This window comes from Suncus etruscus, chromosome 8 (assembly GCF_024139225.1).
Source record: "Suncus etruscus isolate mSunEtr1 chromosome 8, mSunEtr1.pri.cur, whole genome shotgun sequence".
NCBI classification, from domain to species: Eukaryota; Metazoa; Chordata; class Mammalia; order Eulipotyphla; family Soricidae; genus Suncus; species Suncus etruscus.
Genome location: NC_064855.1, coordinates 66,312,796 through 66,332,610, shown reverse-complemented (window position 1 = coordinate 66,332,610; position 19,815 = coordinate 66,312,796). Strand labels below are relative to the sequence as shown.

General features: G+C 38.7%; 1 protein-coding gene across 1 annotated transcript in view; it reads left to right on the top strand.

Moving 5' to 3' along the window:
• The window catches only part of GTF2F2 (general transcription factor IIF subunit 2), a 162,146-nt gene that overhangs the window by 10,299 nt on the left and 132,032 nt on the right, over positions 1–19,815 (top strand). Inside the window, exons 2-4 of the mRNA XM_049778842.1 lie at positions 3,147–3,220; positions 6,571–6,589; positions 8,990–9,134. Of these exons, the coding sequence (XP_049634799.1) occupies positions 3,147–3,220; positions 6,571–6,589; positions 8,990–9,134 (238 nt within the window). The remainder of the gene's footprint in view (positions 1–3,146; positions 3,221–6,570; positions 6,590–8,989; positions 9,135–19,815) is intronic.

The window sequence follows — 19,815 nt, the reverse complement described above, 5'->3', positions numbered from 1 at the left end:
CTCAGTTACCTCACTGTAAGACTGAGAAAATAATGGTTAATATATTTAAAGCCCTTGGAAGGGTAATGATCGTTAATCAATAGTCTTTTGCTGCAGAATTTATGTAACAGCCTTAGTAGCTTGGAACTGCACATCATTTCGGTGTCTGTGTATCAGAACTGTGTTGCTTCAAATTCAGATTATACTCTGTGGAGTCCTGGAGTAGTTTAGCTGGTTGAATCAGTCTCATCCAGGCTACCATCTAGTTGTCAGCCAGGATTGGATTCTTCACTTGGGAGATACTGGTTCAAACTTCTATGGTGACAGAATTCGGTTCCTCTAGGATTGTTGGTCTAGGAGCCTAATTTTCAAGCTCTGAGTGCTGGTAGTGACCTGGCCCTTACATTTTTGCCACATGAGCCTCTCACTTCATCAAAACTTATAAATTGCGGGGCTGGAGAGATAGCATGGAGATAAGGTGTTTGCCTTTCATGCAGAAGGACCGTGGTTCGAATCCCGGCATCCCATATGGTCCTCTGTGCCTGCCAGGGGCGATTTCTGAGCATAGAGCCAGGAGTAACCCCTGAGCGCTGCCGGGTGTGACCCAAAAACAAAAGCAAAAAAACAAAAAAACACCTTATAAATTGCAAAGCAATGAAGCAGAATATAAATTACAGTCTCTTTGAGGGGAGGAGAGGAGTCAGGGATTGAATCCAGGTTTCATCCATTCTTGGTACGTTCTCTACCACCGAGCCATAGCCTCTGCCCAGAAGTCACAATCCTTATAACTTGGTCTCATACTGACATCCCATTCCTTTGCACATTGCATCACCAAAGCAGGTTACAGGTCTTTTGTTCTCATGTACAGAGAGGCTGTTACACAAGAATGTGACTCTCAGAAGATGGGGTTCATTCCAGAACTATTTCAGAGTTTTCTGACTACCACCTTATAAGCAGTGTGTTAGCATCTGGTGTCATCATTGCCATGAGGGAATGCTTAAGAAGAAAGGGAGCTCACAGGGAGGGAAGGTAGAGTTGAAGTAAAGATGTTATAAGGAAAACATTCGTTGCATCAAGTGGAGGAATTGGTTGTCTTAACAGCAGGAAAAGTTCAATGGTATTTTAGGGGCACGATGGATTTTCTTTTCCTGTTGGGAGATGAAATCAGGTTGTAATACAGAGGGAGGGAAAAGAGAGGTGTGGGTTTGACAGTGAAGTGAGTATGTGACTCCTCTATAGTGGGACTGAATTAGTAGGGTGATAAGTTGCCAGGCATATTGAAGGGCTTCCTTGATATCAGTAGCCATGTATTTCAAGTGAGACCATTTAACACGATTGTGTTTTTCCTTAGCTGGTGCAAGCACGAGGGGAGGCTCCTAGACCCAGTTCTGTCTTTTTTTTGAGGCGGAGAGCCACACCCTGTGACGCTCAGGGGTTACTCCTGACTATGTGCTCAGGAATCGCTCCTGGCTTGGGGACCATATGGGACCCCGGGGGATCGAACCCCAGTCCATCCTAGGCTAGCACGGGCAAGGCAGACACCTTACCACTTGTGCCACCGCTCCGGCTCCCAGTTCTATCTTATTAATTTAATTTCACAGGTGAATTATTTAGGGTTTTATCATCATGTATTTAAAATACTCTTCACTGGCTTAAATACCTGGGCATCCCAGATATGTGATCTCTAAAACAGGGTTAACAAAAAGTACCTACTTCGTAGAATTAATGAGTAGATGTGTGAGTCTGTAAGTAAAGTGTTTAAAGCAGTGTCAGGAAAGGAAATATTTTATACAGTATAGGCCAGGGGTCCTTAAACTTTTTACAGAGGGGCCAGTTTACTGTCACTCAGACTGTTGGAGGGCCAGACTGTAGTTTAAAAAATAAAGCTCTGAGCAAATCTGTGTGTGTGTGTGTGTGTGTGTGTGTGTGTGTGTATGTGTGTGTGTGTGTGTGTGTGTATCTTCCTATATATGCACTGCACATACCTTATTTTGAAGAGAAAAACAAAACAGGAACAAATATAATATTTAAAATGAAGAGCAAGTAAAGTTAAATTAACTAACTTATCGGTATTTCAATGGGAATTATGGGCCTGATTTTGTGGATTGATCCCTGCCTGAAACTGAGAGAAGGAGTTGAGAGACAGAGAAAAGGACGGGGTTGGAGAGTGCCATACATATCCCATACATGTACACTGCAGCTTGGGATAAGATGGCTGCTAAGCACGACAGGCAGTGATGGCAAAAACATACAGTGGGATGGATAAATGTCCTCAATCTGGTGGCATGTGCTCCATGGCCCATAGTTTGGGTACCCCTGGTGTAGGCCATGCATTTAATCAGTTTCTTGGAAATCATGATTCTAGTGGTATCTTTAAATACCATGCTTGTGTTCAGTGCCTTTCTCATCTTTCTCATCTCTAAATATTCTGAGACTTGATAAGACATAAGTTAACACTTTATTTATTTATTTTTGTTTTTTCAGGCCACACCCATTTGATGCTCAGGGGTTACTTCTGGCTAAGCACTCAGAAATCGCCCCTGACTTGGGGGGACCATATGGGACTCCGGGGGATCGAACTGCTGTCCTTCCTTGGCTAGCGCTTGCAAGGCAGATACCTTACCTCTAGTCTAGCGCCACCTCGCAGACCCCCACTTACTATTTCTTAAAAAGATTTTAACCCTTTTTTGGAAAGAGATTAGGTGTCATCTCTGGTGGTGCTTGAGGCTACTCCCAACTATGAATTCAGGGACTCAAAAGACTGATCTGGGATGTGCAACATTTTATTATTTCAAGTTGCTGAACCAGGATTTGGCGATTGACACTTTTCGGGAGCTAGTGGCCTATACCCAGTAGAACCTACTTCTGGCTCTGTACTTAGGAATCTCACAGTGCTAAGGGAACCATATGTTATAATTGGGATCAAATCTGGATTGGCTGCATGCAAGGCAAACACCCTACCCAAATGTTGTCTCTCTCGGGTCTTAGATTAACTTTAGCTGAATAATTTTTTACATGTTCAAAATGCATTACAGACAAAACATAATAAGAGTTTAAATGGCAAGTCATTGTACGCAGAAATTAAAATAGCAGCAGTACATTGTTTTATGTTTAAGAAGATTTGTTTTCACTCAAATATAATTGTATATATATCTAATTTGTTTTAGGTTCCTAAATATTTGTCACAGCAGTGGGCTAAAGCTCCTGGAAGAGGTGAAGTTGGGAAATTGCGGATTGCCAAGTAAGTTACTTCATATTTTTGACATTTAATTGTTTTAAAAGAAATGTATAAGTGCTTTGAAACTTAATTGCAGTCCCTTTCTCCAAGAATTTATGTGAGCATTTCAAGATTGGTCAAGAGATAGTTGAGTATTCTATAAGAAGTGATCATGTGTGCTGGCATGTGTGCACACATTCTCTGCTAATTAGATTTATTGTAACACATACTACAGTGAAATAGCAGAATACATAGGTCCCTCATCCCTCTGTCTTCTACCTCCAGGTGTCCAATAGCATCTTAGACTTAATATTTTTGTTTTCTTCCTTTTGTCCATGGCCTTCTTCCTCTGTACATTCCCATGGCTTTCTCTACATGTGAGGTCTATTTAAATACCAGCTCATTGAAACTTTTTTCATATACCTTGTACAAAATAGTGCTCCATGTTCTCCAGCTCTGTTACTTCCTCTCTCCCTATTTAGTGCAATTCTTTGATGTCATTGTTTTGTAATAGAAGAGTCCATCCAGCTCAACCTCACATTGCATTCTGTTGTCAGTCTTCTAGTTTTGGTGTTTTGTTTTCTAATTAAGAGCATTTGGAAAATTTTCTTTGGCATGTAGTATGTGTGTGTATTTTTTTGCATAAGTGTCAGCATTCTTTATGCTTTAAACATTCTTTATGCTTTATTTTTGTAAAATTTTATTTTATTTTTGTAAAATTGAATTTCCTGTTTCTTCATAATTAGGTTCTGTTTCTATGCATCACTGTGAGAACAGGGAAAGCTGGATCAGTACTATATCCTTTTTTTTTTTTTTTTTATGATTTTTGGGTCATACCCGGTGGTGCTCAGGAGTTAGTCCTGGCTCTGCGCTCAGAAATTGCTCCCAGCAGGCTCAGGGGTATGGTATGCCGGGATTCAAACGACCGTCTATCCTGGATCAGCTACTTGCAAGGCAAATGCCCTATCTCTGTGCTATCTCTCTGGCCCCAGTACTATATTCTGATAAAGTTTGCATTTTGACCAATCCTGGTGGTGGAAACTGAAAAATTGATATGTCGTCTAAGCTTCCATTTCTTTACCATAGTTGTACTTATTCTCCTTTCTGTACTTACCTCAGAAATTTTAACTTTATTTTTAATATTATATGAAGTCATAGATTTCAGTTACTGTCAGTGTTTGTTAATTGTTCATAATTTAACCATTGTGAATTTTCTGCAAGCTTGCTTCTGTGCCCTGTTTAAGTATACAATTCAATTCCTTAGGCCCATGTACTTTTTTGCATGTTTTTCTCATTTTGAGCACTTATTTCTTGTTACAGAAAAGTATTTTAGACTTATTGTGTCTGTTTATGTCTGAATCCTAGAGTTTCCATTTTTCCAAGGAGTTCTGTTCCTTTTGGCGGAGATTTGTTGTCATTTTTGTTTTGTTATGGGGCCATACCAGCTTGTGCTCAAGGATCACTCCGGAAAGACTTAGAGTACATTTGGGATCCTCAGAAATTGAAGCCTAGTCAGCTGTGTGTAAGGGCAAGCGCTCTATCAGTTGTATCTGACCCCCAGGAAATTAGTACCTAGGAACTTAGATCTGGATGTCACATACTCCTTGTTGCTCTCAGGCCCTTGTAGTCAGCCGAGCTACAGGATATGTGCATATACACACATATACAACTTTACATTTGATCTATTTCTTTGCTTACATATTGAAAACACAGAACTATTCAGTTTTAGTGTAACACGATGGAGTATATTCCTGTTTTCCCTCTTTATATTTGTATATCTTACCTGAAATTGAGAAACCATCCTGATTATAGTCATGTATTTGTTCAGGCCACTGTATTTTTTTTAGGCTAAGTAAGGTTCTTATTTGTTCAGTACCCCCTTCCCCTTTGACTCTTTCCTCAGACAGTTCACTTTGCTGTCCTTCAAGTTTGCTCTTGTCAGCCTTATCAGTTGTCTGAACCCCACCTGAGGTTGAGGCTGCTCCATTTTCTCCAGACTTGCCTACTTCCCTACAAGGGCACATTTCATTCTCATTACATTCAGATGATTCTTCCATGTGAATGCCGCCTGTGCTAGACTCCCAATCACTTCTTGTTGAATCATTCCCTTATGGGCTGCCACTCTTCCCCTCTAAGCTGAGACTTCTTACCCAAAACTGCGCCCTTATCCCGATAACTTCCACACTTCTCCACCCAGGTTCTTTCCAATCTGTGGCTACATGGCTGAGCCATTCACCCTGGTTTCTGAGCTGAAGTTCATTGAATAAGGGAACATGTGACTAGGAAAACAAGAGAACATGATAACCTTGGGACAGAGTTAAAGACTTGATACTATTTGGTTATTTTTTAAATTTTTATTAACCTAGGAAAGATGATTTATTGACCTATTAGGGGTTAGTTAAAAGTACTACTCCTTGGTATTAGTAAAAGGATGGACCAGGTGTTGATTTCATTAACTTCTAAGGCTTTTTTAAAAAACTATATACTGGTACTTTTTGGGCCACACCCAGGTACTCAGGGCTTACTCCTGGTTCTGTGCTCAGGTCACTCCTGGCAGTACTCAGGGATCATATTAGTTGCTAGAATCAGCTCAGGATAGCCATGTGCATGGCAAGGTCCGTACCTGCTGTACTATCACTGTATCCTCAAGTTTCTGAGGCTCTTATTATTGTAACATACAATATTTATAATTTTGGCTACAGGTCATTATGAAAATAACTGTTTCTTTTTTAATATTAAACTGTTTTCTGGGTTGTACATTGATACTATATTTGCTAATATTTTTTAAAACAGGTAATTAAAAATATAGAAAGAATATTTACTGTACCAGATGGAAATAGTAAATTCATGGTAGTTTTATAACCTCTCTTTGCTGTTTGTATTAAAATGTTTTTATATGGGCATAAGCTGTTTTTATAGTGAAAAATTTCATTTATAATTTTAAATTTTATTAACTATAGTCTTGATATTTTAAGACTGCTAGGTTAATGAGTAATTTTATCTAGATAAATAGTAAAATGCTGAAGTAGCATGTTTCTGGTATTGAATATGTATTCATATGCTGCTGAATGCTAAAAATATTAACAAATAAAGATAAGAATTATAAGACCATTTAGCTAAAATATTACTATGATAGGTAGTAATAGTATTAAATCATATAAATTCATAGCTTCTAATATACTTGTGTGGGGCTGTAATTTTTTCTATAGAATTATATAATTGAGGAGAACCAAATATAAACTTCTCTACAAATGTGATATTGTATATAAATTTTAAGTAATGCTATTTATTTTGGTTTTCTTATTAACTTATTTCTTATTAGCTTGCTTTTGAAGAACATGGAATCTAATTAAAATTTTTTTTCTCTCTTTAAGGAATCAAGGAAGGACTGAGGTAAGATTATTTAAATAAAAAATTAAATTAAAACATGAAATTACATTACTATGCACTAATAATAAAAGGAGGATTTTTTTTTAATATCCTGTAAAATTTTATATATAGTTGCTGATGATCAGGAATACTTAATAGTAAAATTACTGCTCATGTGACTTAACTAACACCTTTCTGATTCACCAATTTTTTTTTTTGTTGTTGTTTTTGGGCCACACCCAGTGACGCTCAGGGGTTACTCCTGGCTATGTGCTCAGAAGTCGCTCCTGGCTTGGGGGACCATATGGGACGCCGGGGGATCGAACCGCGGTCCGTCCTAGGCTAGCGCAGGCAAGGCAGGCACCTTACCTCTAGCGCCACTGCCCGGCCCCCCTGATTCACCAATTTTACCCTTTTTTTTTTTACTGTTACTGAAGTATCCACTCTTTGTATTATGAAATTTCAGTGATAGTTTAATAATATATCTGTTTTGCAGAGACATTTAACACATTCTTCCCCACCCCACTACGGGTAAAGTCTTACAGGGTGCTCAAGAACTACTCCCACTCCGTGCTTGGGGGACCACGTGGTGCAGGGGATCAAGACTGGGTCTTTTGCATGCAAACACATGCATTCCAGTCCTTTGAACTATATCTTTGACCCTGATTGATATTTTTGAGGGCTTTGTATTTTGATTCATTAAGTTTAGGGCTTAGTTTGTAATACCTATCACATAGGAGAGAGATATATAAGGAATGCCTTATAATCTTCCTTTGGGGCTGGGAGATTAGTATTTATATTAGTAAATCCTTTTAGAATAATATTTGATGTACTTCAGGAAGATTTGCTGTATAAGAATATAGTAAAATCATTTTGAAAGAACATCTACTGTGTCTTTTTATTCTAAGCCTCAATATTACCCTTGTAAGTATTTAGATGTATTGATTTAGGTATTAAAAAAATGGTACCATGTACTCATATAGGAGTTATTAAGCTGTAAGAAGAAATGTATCTTCTGTTTATAGGAACTTTTGAGTAAATAGCTGACTTTTCATATCTTTAGTTACAATTGATATTCTTAGTACAGTTATGATTTTTATTCATTGAGAGAGGACTATTTCACTCGACCCAGTAACTTTGCTAGGATATAAATACTTAAGAATAAACATAAGGGTCCAGAGCGGTGGTGCAAGTGGTAGGGCATTTTGCCTTGCACATGCTAACCTAGGACAGACCGTGGTTCCATTCCCCCGGCGTCCCATATGGTCCCCCAAGCCAGAAGCAATTTCTGAGTGCATAGCCAGGAGTAACCCCTGAGTATCACTGGGTATGGCCCCAAAACCAAGGGGAGGGAGGAATAAATAAAACATAATGGGCTAAAGAGAAAGTGATTGAGTAGTCAACTTGCCTTACACCTGGCCATTTCAGTTTCTATCCCCAGTATCCCATATGGTCCCCCTGAGCACCACCAGGAGTATCTGGAGCATTGCCAGGTGTTCCCCCTCCAAAATTAAATAAAATAAAATAACATAACAAGATATGAGTTTTTGTCCTCAAATATCTGAAGAAAAATAATTGTATCCCTGAATCAGGAGTTAAGGAGCTAGTATTTTATGCTTTACATCTGGGCATACCAGATTTGTTCCTTGCTACATTTCCACCATCATTGGAAATGACCCCTAAGCACTGAGCTGGGAGTAATCCCAGAGCAGCACAGTATGTAGCCCATGCCAAATATATACATACATATATATTCCTATTTTGGGAAGTTTCTTTAATCATAGACTTGAGAAAACATTTGAAAATGGTCTACGTGGGCTTGTTCTTCAAGCCTATCTTCTTCTCCCTTGAACATGTATCTCTCTTGCTTTTCTTTTCTTTTCTTTTTTTCTATGTATCTTTGCTTGTCTTTTTTTCATGCTGCAGAAGCCCATGTTTTCTCTGAACACATTTTTTTTCTTTCTCTTCCTTCACACCTTTCTAAATAAGTTTCAATAAAAATTATCTTACTTCACCAAGAAAAGAAAGAAAATAGTCTACTCTTATTTTTATGTATTTGTTTCTTTTTGATTTTTGGGCCATACATGATGTTTAAAGACTAAAATCAATTTGAGATTGCTGATTGGGGTCAGGACCATTTGGTGCTGGGAATAAAATTTCAGTCTTCTACATGTAAAGCTTGTATTGCCCTTTGAGTTATCAGAAGTCATCTTTATAATGGTAGAATGTCCCCATTATTCTAACAAGAACAGACTCCTTATGTCTAAGGATTAAGGATCTTAAGATAGATTTTGTTTGTTTGTTTGTTTAGTAATAAAATGTCAGGAAAAGATTCACATTTTTGTAAGTTAGGTTTGTAATACAATTTTCTGTACAAGTTCTTTGAACACAAATGTATTGATCTCTGGCTAATGTTTCTCGTAGGTGTCATTTACTTTGAATGAAGAGCTTGCAAATATTCATGATATTGGAGGAAAACCAGCTTCAGTCAGTACTCCAAGAGAACATCCATTAGCCTTGCAGAGTGTTGGAGGACAGACATTGACAGTATTTACTGAGAGCTCACCAGGTAAGTCAGAATAGAGTGATTTCATGTGAATCCTGTACATGCTGTATAGATTTTCCATCTCAGCAAACACAATAAGTCATTACCAAGACTGTACCACTTTATTCTGTCTCTGTAAGTCATTACTCATGTCATGCTAATTCTTTGCTTCAAGTACTTGTCCTGTGGTTGAAATTGATGAAATTTTGGCTGTTCCTCAAATGGTTTAATTTCCATTTGGGGCATGAAGAAATAGAACAAAGCAGATGGAAGAGTATGGTGTACCAGGCTGTCTTCTAAGATGTTGAAGAAACAATACTCTGAGTTTTGCCAAGATAAGGACATCCTAGCCTGTTTGGTAGATTGATGTTCGGCAACAATAAGTTGTATCTAAAAAATGCTTCTTAATATTTGGGGTAATCTGAATTTTTGTTCATATTTGTATTCTTTACTAAGAGAACCTCTTTAAAGCATAGAAGTTAATAGATTAACTTATTTTGTTTTCTTGTTTGTTTTTGTTTTTTGGGTCACACCCACCAGCACTCAGGGGTTACTCCTGGCTCTATGCTCAGAAATCGCTCCTGGCAGGCATGGGGGACCATATGGGATGTTGGAATTCGAACCATTGTCCTTCTGCATGCCTATGCTATCTCTCCGTTCCCAGATTAACTTATTTTAATTGCTATCAGCTTCCAGGAAACTTGCTAAAATACCATTTTAAAATTGTGTGAGTTTGCTATGAAATATCTTAATAGTTTAGTAAATCAAGAGCAAGTATTTTAGTTATGTACAGAAGGCACTTTATTTTCAATGTTTTTTTGGGGGGAGGGGCACACCTGGTGGTGATTAGATGTTACTCCTGGCTGTGTGCTCAGAAATCATTCTTGGCTTGGGGACTATATGGGATGCCGGGGGATTGAACTGTGGTCCATCCTGGCTTAGCCACGTGCAAGGCAAATGCCCTATCACTGCGCCATCGCTCCAGACCTTTTTTTTTTTTTTTTTTTTTTTTTGTGGTTTTGGGTCACACCCGTTTGATGCTCAGGGGTTACTCCTGGCTAAGTGCTCAGAAATTGCCCCTGGCTTGGGGGAACCATATGGGACGTGGGGGATCGAACTGCGGTCCTTCCTTGGCTAGTGCTTGCAAGGCAGACACCTTACCTCTAGCGCTACCTTGTCGGCCCCGAAATGTAAGTATTTTAAGATGATTTTTTTTTTTTTTGGTTTTTGGGTCACACCCGGTGGCGGTGCTCAGGGGTTGCTTTTGACTCTATGCTCAGAAATCGCTCCTGGCAGGCACAGAGGACCTATGGGTTGCTGGGATTTGAACCACTGTTCGTCCTGGATCGGCTTCATGCAAGGCAAACGCCCTATCACTGCACTCTCTCTCCGACCCCTAAGATGATTGTTTTTATAAAGGAATATACTCAAATGAATTTTTGTTATCTTTGATTATTACACGCATCATAAAATTAATCTTTTTCCCTTTTAGATAGTCTAATAAATGGTATAGTATGACTTTTTTTTTTTTTTAATATGGTCTGAAGTAAAAGATGTAATTTTATTTTGGGAGTACACCCTGCAGTGCTTCGCATATTCCTGGTTCTGTGCTCAGGGATTATTCCTGGCATGGCTTGGAGAATATGTGGTGCCAGATTGGTTTGTGTGCAAGGTATGTTCCCTACTTGCTGTAATATTGCTCCAGCCACAAGAATTATTTTTTTTATATTTTATTTTTTTTATTGTTTGGGCCACAGCTGCCTGTTCTGTGGGTTTACCCCTTTTTCCATACTGAGGAATCACTCCTTTTAGTGCTTAAGTGTCATACAGCAGTGCTGGAGATCCAGCTAGATGCAAGATATGTGCGTTGACTCCTCTACTCCCTTTGATTTACTGTATCATTTTAATGCACTAATAATTTATAGTATGAGAATGTGGAAGGTAATTTTTCTAACATATTTAAATAGCAAGTATTTATAATTTTCTGTATAGGATAGGGAAGGCATAGGTACATCCACAAAACATGTAATGTGGTTGATGGAACGTATAGCTATTACAGGTTTCTCCACTTTCCTGGTGGACCCTGGAGTAGAAGAGGCAATTATTGTTAGATCAAATAGAAAGAGAGAGAAAAAAAGCTTTGAAAAAAGTTTGAGGTAGGAAATTTGAAATCTTTGTATAAAAAGGTACTCTATTTCTGCATTAATTTGCTTTATTTAGGTTTTTGGGCCACACCCAGTGATGCTCTGGCATTACTCTTGACTCTGCACTCAGGAATTAACTCCTGATAGTGCTGGGGGTCACTGTTCGGAATACCAGAGATCGAACTCTGGTCAGCCACATGCAAAGGAAATGCCCTACCTGCTGTACTGTTTCTCTGTAGTTGGTTTTTTTTCCACCTTATTGGGTTAGCAGTTTTTTTTTTTTTTCAGAGCACAAGATATTACTGGTTCTTATGCAGACAATTATAGTTTAGAAAATTAATATTTGTTACCCTCAGAATTAATCTTCCATTTTGAACATTTTTTTTGCTGAATTATGCATTTGCTCAAAATATAATAAAATTTTATTATAATTACTTTTTTTCAATAAAACATTATTTATACAAGTACAACAATTTTAACCAATGGGAGCATAAACACATTTTGATGGCGGGAAGGATAAAGAGGAACCTGGCAGGATGGGGGGAGGGGAAGCAAATTCTTAAACAAATAGCTAATTGATATTTACGCAAATACAATTATTTGTTTAGCCTATTTTCCATTTAGATCTATCTTTTTTTTTTTTTTTTTTTTTTTTTTGGTTTTTGGGCCACACCCGGTGACGCTCAGGGGTTACTCCTGGCTATGCGCTCAGAAGTCGCTCCTGGCTTGGGGGACCATATGGGACGCCGGGGGATCGAACCGCGGTCCGTCTCCTAGGCTAGCGCAGGTAAGGCAGGCACCTTACCTCGAGCGCCACCGCCCGGCCCTAGATCTATCTTTTGTGCAAGCAATAAGGATCATAATTTAAACTTTACAAAAACATATCTATAACTACATGCTTGAGAGCAGTTACAAAAACAGGTTCCATGGAAAGGTTAAGGAATCTGGTTAAGCCAGATTCTTTGTGCTGAGATAAATTTATTTGCAGAGTTTTCTGTTGGTTCGGGGCTATGCAAACTTTTGTGGCTTGAATCAGGCAGGCGGTGAAAAATTCATTCAGAGTTCCTTTGATGTGTGGGGTGCTCGGTCTCCCACATCTCCCCCTGTTTAGTATACAATATGGAAGGGACAGACGTGCCTTGGTGGACTGGCCACACTGGGTGAAGAGGTGTGGGGCTTCCAGTCACCGCATCTGCTACCCTTGAGTCAGTCGTTTCCAAAGCTTGGCAAGGTGCGAGCGCACAGATTGAGGTCTATGCGCCAGCTCCTCGATAATTCAAACTTAAGTGGCGGAGAGTTGGCAGGAGGGGAGATGTCAGGTGTCAGCTGGTCTTCTGAGGTGCATAGTTGTTGGTACAGAACCTTTGAGTCCTTTCTGGTTGCTTCATCCACTTGATTCTTTACAAAGGTGGTGAGTTTGCGAAAAGCCCAAGGACCAAAGGAAACTAGCAACATAAAGCCAATGAAGGGCCCCAAAAAGGCTGGGAGCACTGTTGTTATCCATGGAGTGGTAGAAAACCAATTTTTGTACCAGCTCTCACTCTGCTCTATATCTTTTTGTCTATTTACTAAATTATCCTCTATGTGTTGAATGCTATCTCTAGCTAAGCCGAATTTATTTTAAAAAGCAACATTTTACTCTAAGGATGACACAAATTCCCCCCTCCCTCAAAGAAAAAAAAATGTTAATTTTGAACCACGGCGGTTATTCTGCACTCTTTGCTAGGAAATCAACAGTAGTGTAAACTTCTTTAAGTTTGTAAACATTTTTGGCAACAGTTATAAGGCATTAGCAGATTCTAGAGTATGAACCAATGAATAAATATTTGTGCTTACACCAATAACACCTAGGCCTTTTAATAAGGCTAGGGTGATGGCAGTGTTTGATTTTTGTACTGCAGCGGGGGAGAGACACAAGATTATATTTAAGAGGTAATAAGGCAATTTTTGATCTAACAGTCAATTTAGACATTAAAACAACCAAAACACAGTGGTACTAGGACTAAAGAAACAAATGTAAAACAATGGGGGAGATAAGCTAGTGAAACAGGCAAAAAACGTTAAATTGGGGGCAATCATGAACTGAAAGGAGAAATCAACGACAAGAATTTGATTACAATTTTAGGGGGAATCATATTGGGTACCAAAAGGCAAAGTTCAAGTTCCACCACCTGTTCCAAGGTGATGCCGAAGTGAGGCTTGGGGCTGGATTGCAGGGCGAGGAGGTCAGAGACAGGCAGGGGGTCGCCAAAGCAGAAGGGCGGTTGAGATGAATAGCAGATAGGCAGGGTCAGTGATGGTGGAGGCGTTGACCATCTGCAGGATGAGGTTCGAGGTGGAAACTGGACCAACAGGTTTGATGGTTAATCTAGGCATTAACAAAGCTAATAGTCATGATAAGCAAGAAACATTTTAGTAACAATATGGGGAGAATGTCCAGTGGAGCTGGGGGCTTCAATGAAGATGGAAGTGTATTTTAGTGTTATGCTCTTTTGAGCATTTTGAGTTGAAATATCTGGCTACAAGAGAAGTCCAAAGTGAACATGGTATAAGGATTATCTTGGCAGGGATTTAAAAATGAATTAAGATGCTCATCCTTCTGTATTTTGGACAATGTGTTCTTGATTTGGAGAACTGTGATAAGACAAATGCAAGTTTAAGTTGTTACTTGATACTGTGCTACTAGGAAGGAAATCATTTGCTTCTTAATCTCCTTGATCATTTTTGTCACATGCTGCTTGATTCTTTGTATACTTTTTTGAGTTTATTTGTGAAATGGGGATAATTATTATGTGCATTTATACATAAATAAGACTATATTTGGAGCACCTAGTAAGTGCTCAATAACTATGAACTGTTATTATTGTTGTTACTATTATATTTTAAAATATTTTAGGTTTTTTTTTAAGACATGCATGCATGCCAATTCATTTAGTAGAGTGTTGTGGGGAGGGGCAGCAACTGGGACACTCTTCCAGGCTCAATGCTCAGGGTTTACTTCTGGTGATGCCTTTGTGGGCTATAAGGTAAACCAAGTGCACACCTGGATTCCTGTATATTCCTGGTGGTCCTCAGGGTCTATTCCTAGCTTGGAATAGACCAAATTCAGGGTGAATCCTAGATATTCTTGGGGGACCATTTAGTGCCAGGAATCAGATTTGGGCCTCCCATCAGCTTTGCATATGCTTAGTTCATAGAGCTGCTTTTCCAACTTGTGTGTGTGTGTGTGTGTGTGTGTGTGTGTGAGAGAGAGAGAGAGAGAGAGAGAGAGAGAGAGAGAGAGAGAGAGAGAGAGAGAGAATAGAAAAGGTTTTCAGATTGCATTGTGCATTACTTCAAATTGTATTTAATTTAGTTATCTCTGGGGGTGTGGGATTAAAAAGGTATCTGGAACCATAAGTATTACAGTGCATTTTCCTTTATTGAAGCAGTCTATATATATATATAGTGAGACTGATGCCAGGTCAATTTTTATTATACTTAGAAAAAGAAATAAGGTCACTGGGAACAAGAGGGTGAGGGGCACAAGCCTGATGCACCCACTCTAATCTTGAATTTTGAACACATCTAGTTTCTAGTTGAGCACAATTATCTGAAAGAATGTGTCCCTTTTCTTATGGCCTGATTAAGACTAGCTCTTCCATCTCCATATTTCTTATAAAAGTCTAATCTGTTTATTAAACATTTACTTTCATGGGCATTTCTATGTAGTACACATATCTTTAGAAATACTTTTATTTGATTTTTGATGGTGTTTGAGCCATATCTGGCATTGCTCTGGGATCATTCCCAGTGGTATTCAGAGGGCCAAGTAGTGCTAAAAACTAAATGGGGCCGAGGGTGGGGTGGTCCTTCAGGTCATAAGCATACACTTTGGTCCTTTGAATTCCCTTCCTGGCTCCTTGTCCTTTACCTTTTTTTTTGGGGGGGGGGTATCTTCAGATTGGTATTTTTTCCATTATTATTGGTAACTACAGTAAATGGTTTCTGTTTCCTTAATCCTTTACATCTCTACCTTTATTCAGATTTAATTCTTTCCTTTTGAGTTGATATTTCTAGGTTAAACATTGTTATTCATTCATTTATTCAAATGTTTAACAGACATTTCTGGTGTTAGACCCTGTACTTGAATAAGATCATGTCTGTTGGGGTAACTTGTATGTAAAAATAATTACTGCAAAAAGTTCTCAACTAAGAAGTTTTATATCAAGAAGAAAAAATATATGCACTTTGCTTGAAGTAATTGAAAGGCTTCAAAAGTGAAGATGAAGGCCAAGAGAGATAATACAGATGTAAGGTACCCAGCTTGCATCCAGCTGCCATGGCCATGACCATAGTTCAGATGAGTTTCTGATGCCACATATAGTTCCCTAAGCACTTCCAGGGTCACTTATGAGCTCAGAGCTAGGAATAGCAGTTGAGCTTTGCTAAGGGCTGATCATCCCCCTGTCCCCCAAGAATGAATGTCTGCTTGGGACCAAATTGATAATACAGGAGTTTAGGTGGCTCATGAAACTGACTCTAGAGCTGAGGAGATCAGCACAGCAGTAAGGCATTTGCCTTAGACGCAGAAGTACGGTGGTTCGAATCCCAGTATCCTGTATGGTCCCCCAAGCCTGCCAGGAGCAATTTCTGAGCCTAGAGCCAGGAGTAACCCCTGAGCACTGTCGGGTGTGACCCAAAAACCAAAAAAAAAAAAAAAAAGAAAGAAACTGACCCTAGTTTGATCCCTATACCACATTATGGCCCGAAACTGAAACAAAACAAAAGTGAAAAAATATTTGAGACCTTAAAATATGAGTAAGTCCCTGGCATCCCATGTGGCCCCCTGAGCCTGCCAGGAGTGATTTCTGAGCGTAGAGCCAGGAGGAACCCCTAAGTGCCGCCAGGTGTGACCCAAAAAGAAAAAAAAATATGAGTAAGTCTGCACTCTGTTTTCTAATAAGAGAAAGTCAAATCTATTTATTGGGGGCCACATTTGACAGTGCTCAGGGGGTTACTCCTGGCTCTACACCCAGAAATCACTCCTGATGGGCTCTGGGGACCCTGTAGGATGTTGGGGAATCAAACCCAGATTGGCCACAAGCAAGGAAATTGCCCTACCTGCTGTGCTATTAGTCTAGCCCTCATAAAATATATTTTTGGTTTTTGGGTCATACTCGGTGGTGCTCAGGGGTTACTCCTGGCTCTACTCTCAGAAATTGCTCCTGGCAGGCTCGGGGACCAATGGGATGCCAGGATTTGAACCACCATCCTTCTGCATGCAAGGCAAACACTCTAATTCCATGGTATCTCTCCGGCCCCAAAAATCTATATATTTTTTTTAACCTTCATGTATCTCAATGTTCACTTTGCTTTCTCCTCTTTTTTACTCTTAGCGTATCTATCTAAAATTTATTAGATTAGATCTAAGCCAAGATTTGGTTAGATGAAAGCAAACAAGCTCAGTTGTAAACTTCATAAACTAGTTTAGAGACAAAAATGTTTGCAATGGTGTAATGGGAATAAAAAAGATTCTTATTTTAGAAATATTGGAGACAATTTTGATAGATTTTGGTGGTAAATTGACCGTGGGGATATTGAAAAATGAAAAATCTTGAATGGTTTCTGAAATCTTAATTTGGCTTGAACATCTGGATGAAAGGTGAGGTCATAACTGAGTTAAAAATATTGAAAAGAATGGGTAGAGTTGGAACTAATAAAATTATGGTGACTTTTTTTAAATCTTAGTTTTCAATTTTCTCTAAATCCCTTTGTATAGTCCAAGAGAGCACATGCTATCTCTACCTGCTTTTGGACTCCTTTTATTTAGTCTTATTTGCTGTAGTGAATAAAATGTTATCCCACATAGTACTTAGAAGAGAGCAAATAATCAACAAAAGTAAATTATATAGTTACTAAGAAGGACATAAATTCAAGAAAGCAAGAAATAATAGGGTCAGGAATATTAGGTTAGGGGTGGAACTTCCAGTTTTAAATAGTGGTCATGTTGACCTCATGGAGAAGCTTCGGATTTTGGTCTGTTTTTGTTTCTGGGCCACACACAGTATGATCAGATCTTACTGTTTTTTGTGCAGAGATCACTCTTAGCAGTGCTCAGGGAAGCATATGAAGTGCCAAGAATAAAATTCTGGTTGACCACTTGTACTATTTCTCCAGCCCCCAGAATTGGTACTTAACTCTTGATGGAAAATTGTCTAAGGAGAATTAAGAAGTTAGGTGTTTTCAAAACAAGGGAACACATTAGCCGGAAGGTAGGAGCGACTTGGCATGAGGACTAGCAGTAATTAGGTCATTGTGGAATAGAATAGATGAACAAAGACAATGAATAATAAATAGATTATTGGACTGAAGAGCTGGAAGTTGGTGGCAGTAGACCATGAAGGGGTTTGTAAACCATTAGAAGGATTTAAGATTAGGATTTTATTCTGAGTAAAATTGTGAGCCACTGGAGGATTTTAAAAGTTTATTCTGATTGGGTAGGAGCCATAGTACAGCAGGTAGGGTTATTGCCTTGTATGTGGCTGACCAGGTTCAGTTTCCAGCATATGGAGACCATATTCCAATATGGTCCATATTCCAAGCCCTGCCAGGAAAAAATCCTGAGTGCAGAGCCAGGAGTAACCTTTGAGCATTGCCAGTGCATAAAAAAATAAATAAAAGTTGGATCTGACTTGTAGATTGAGGAAAGACTGGGGCAGGGGCAAGAAGGAAGCCAGAGATTTTTGCAGTGAGGGAGGAGAGAGGTAGGTGATAGATTTGGACCAGCGTGCTCACAGTGAAAGTCTAGTCTCATTGAATGGCCATTTCCATGCCTTTAGTTGTCTTTCCAAGCACTCTGTTGTATATGTAAATATTTTAGGGGATTATTATGTTACTGACCCTAACCTGATTGGTGATTGTGCCCTATCCTAGGGTGTGACCTGGCATTCTGCCCCCACCCTAGGGTAGTACCTGATTCTGCTTCCACTATTGATTGGTATCTGATCCCACCATTGGGTGGTACCTGATTCTGGGGGATAAAAACTAGGGTCTGTGGAAGGCGAGGGGCTTTTTGCTGGAACTGAGGCTGAGTCTTTGGACTTCAGTCTTGTCCACCAAATAAAGCTAATATTTCCACAAGCCTGTCTGCGAGCTGTTTACTCACCGTTTCACCTCAGAACCGTCGGCTAGACAGGGTGGCAGAGGCGTGCTCCGAGCTGGAGGGGAAAGACCTCATCCTCTATTCCTCCATCAGTCAACCTCTTCGGGGGCTGACTTGCAACAGCACTCCAATTAATTTCTTACGATCTGAAGCCCAAAAAGTATGAATCAAATTTATTTCTCTATTCCTGTTTTTCTCCATATATTCATATTTCTGTTATATGTGTTCATATTATATATATTGTGTATATATATATATATACATACACACAGACACACGATTCCTTTATTCTCTTGGCTTTAATAATTAAAGCCTCCTCAATCAGTTGCCTTATTTCTTTAGTTGAAATTACATACATATCTCATATAATCTAGTCTTCTGAAAACCGCTCCCAAAAATGTCCTCTTCTAGTCCACTTCTCTGGGATGCCTTGTTTCTCACAATGACTTTCTCCTGCCGCCTCTGCTTTTCCTCCTGTTTTTCTGCTATAAGGGATTTATTTGTCCTTTATACTTAACACTCATCCTGTCACTTACTGCTCCAGTCTTTGTTGAGTTTTCATCTGGACTTAGATGCTGGTAAGGTTTGTCTTTCTCATTCAGTCCCTTGATTAAGCCCTGTGGTCTGGGCTCATGCTAATCTTCATAGTTTCTGGTACAGGATTAAGCACATTGTGGCAAGATTGTTAAAGCAATTAAGTTGAAATTGTTTATTTTCTTTTAACAACTACTAGCATTCAAAAGGTACCGTTGAGAATCTTTTTAAGAGAGCTTGTTAGTGAGTGACTCACAAGGATGGGTTTTCTTTAGAGTTAATAGTGTTTTTCTTAAGACACTTGAGATTCAGATTTGAGTATTAAATTTCTTGGTTCTCCACTTTATTTCCTGCTCATTATGTTTTTATTTTGCACAAATGATTCTTTTACTTTTTCTTTGCTAATCAGATTAGTTCAAAGCAGATGCTGTTATGCTTGGTTAACTACTGTACACTGTATGAGAAGACATATTCCCTAGCTAAAATAACAGCTAAGTAATTACTAATTAAAAGTAATTAATTAATAGTAACACTAATCATTAGTAATATTAATTTAGTAATACTAATTAATAGTATTGCTAATTGAATTAATTATGGCCTTATTTTCATACTTTAACTGGTAGTAGTATATCCTAGAAAGTATTAATTTTTTATTTGAAGCAAGTTGCACATGTATGAAAGCTGTTACCATTTGTTATGAAAATGATTCTGTAAGATTTATAAACTGCCATATATGGAACTGTCCCACAAATACAATAAATGAAGCATAGATATAATGGTTTCGTTTTCAAATAGAAATTTTGTGTTTTATTTTTGGGTCCTATAGATGCAAAACATGTGCCTTATTACTGAAAAATATCTTAAGTTCTCTACATTGAATTTT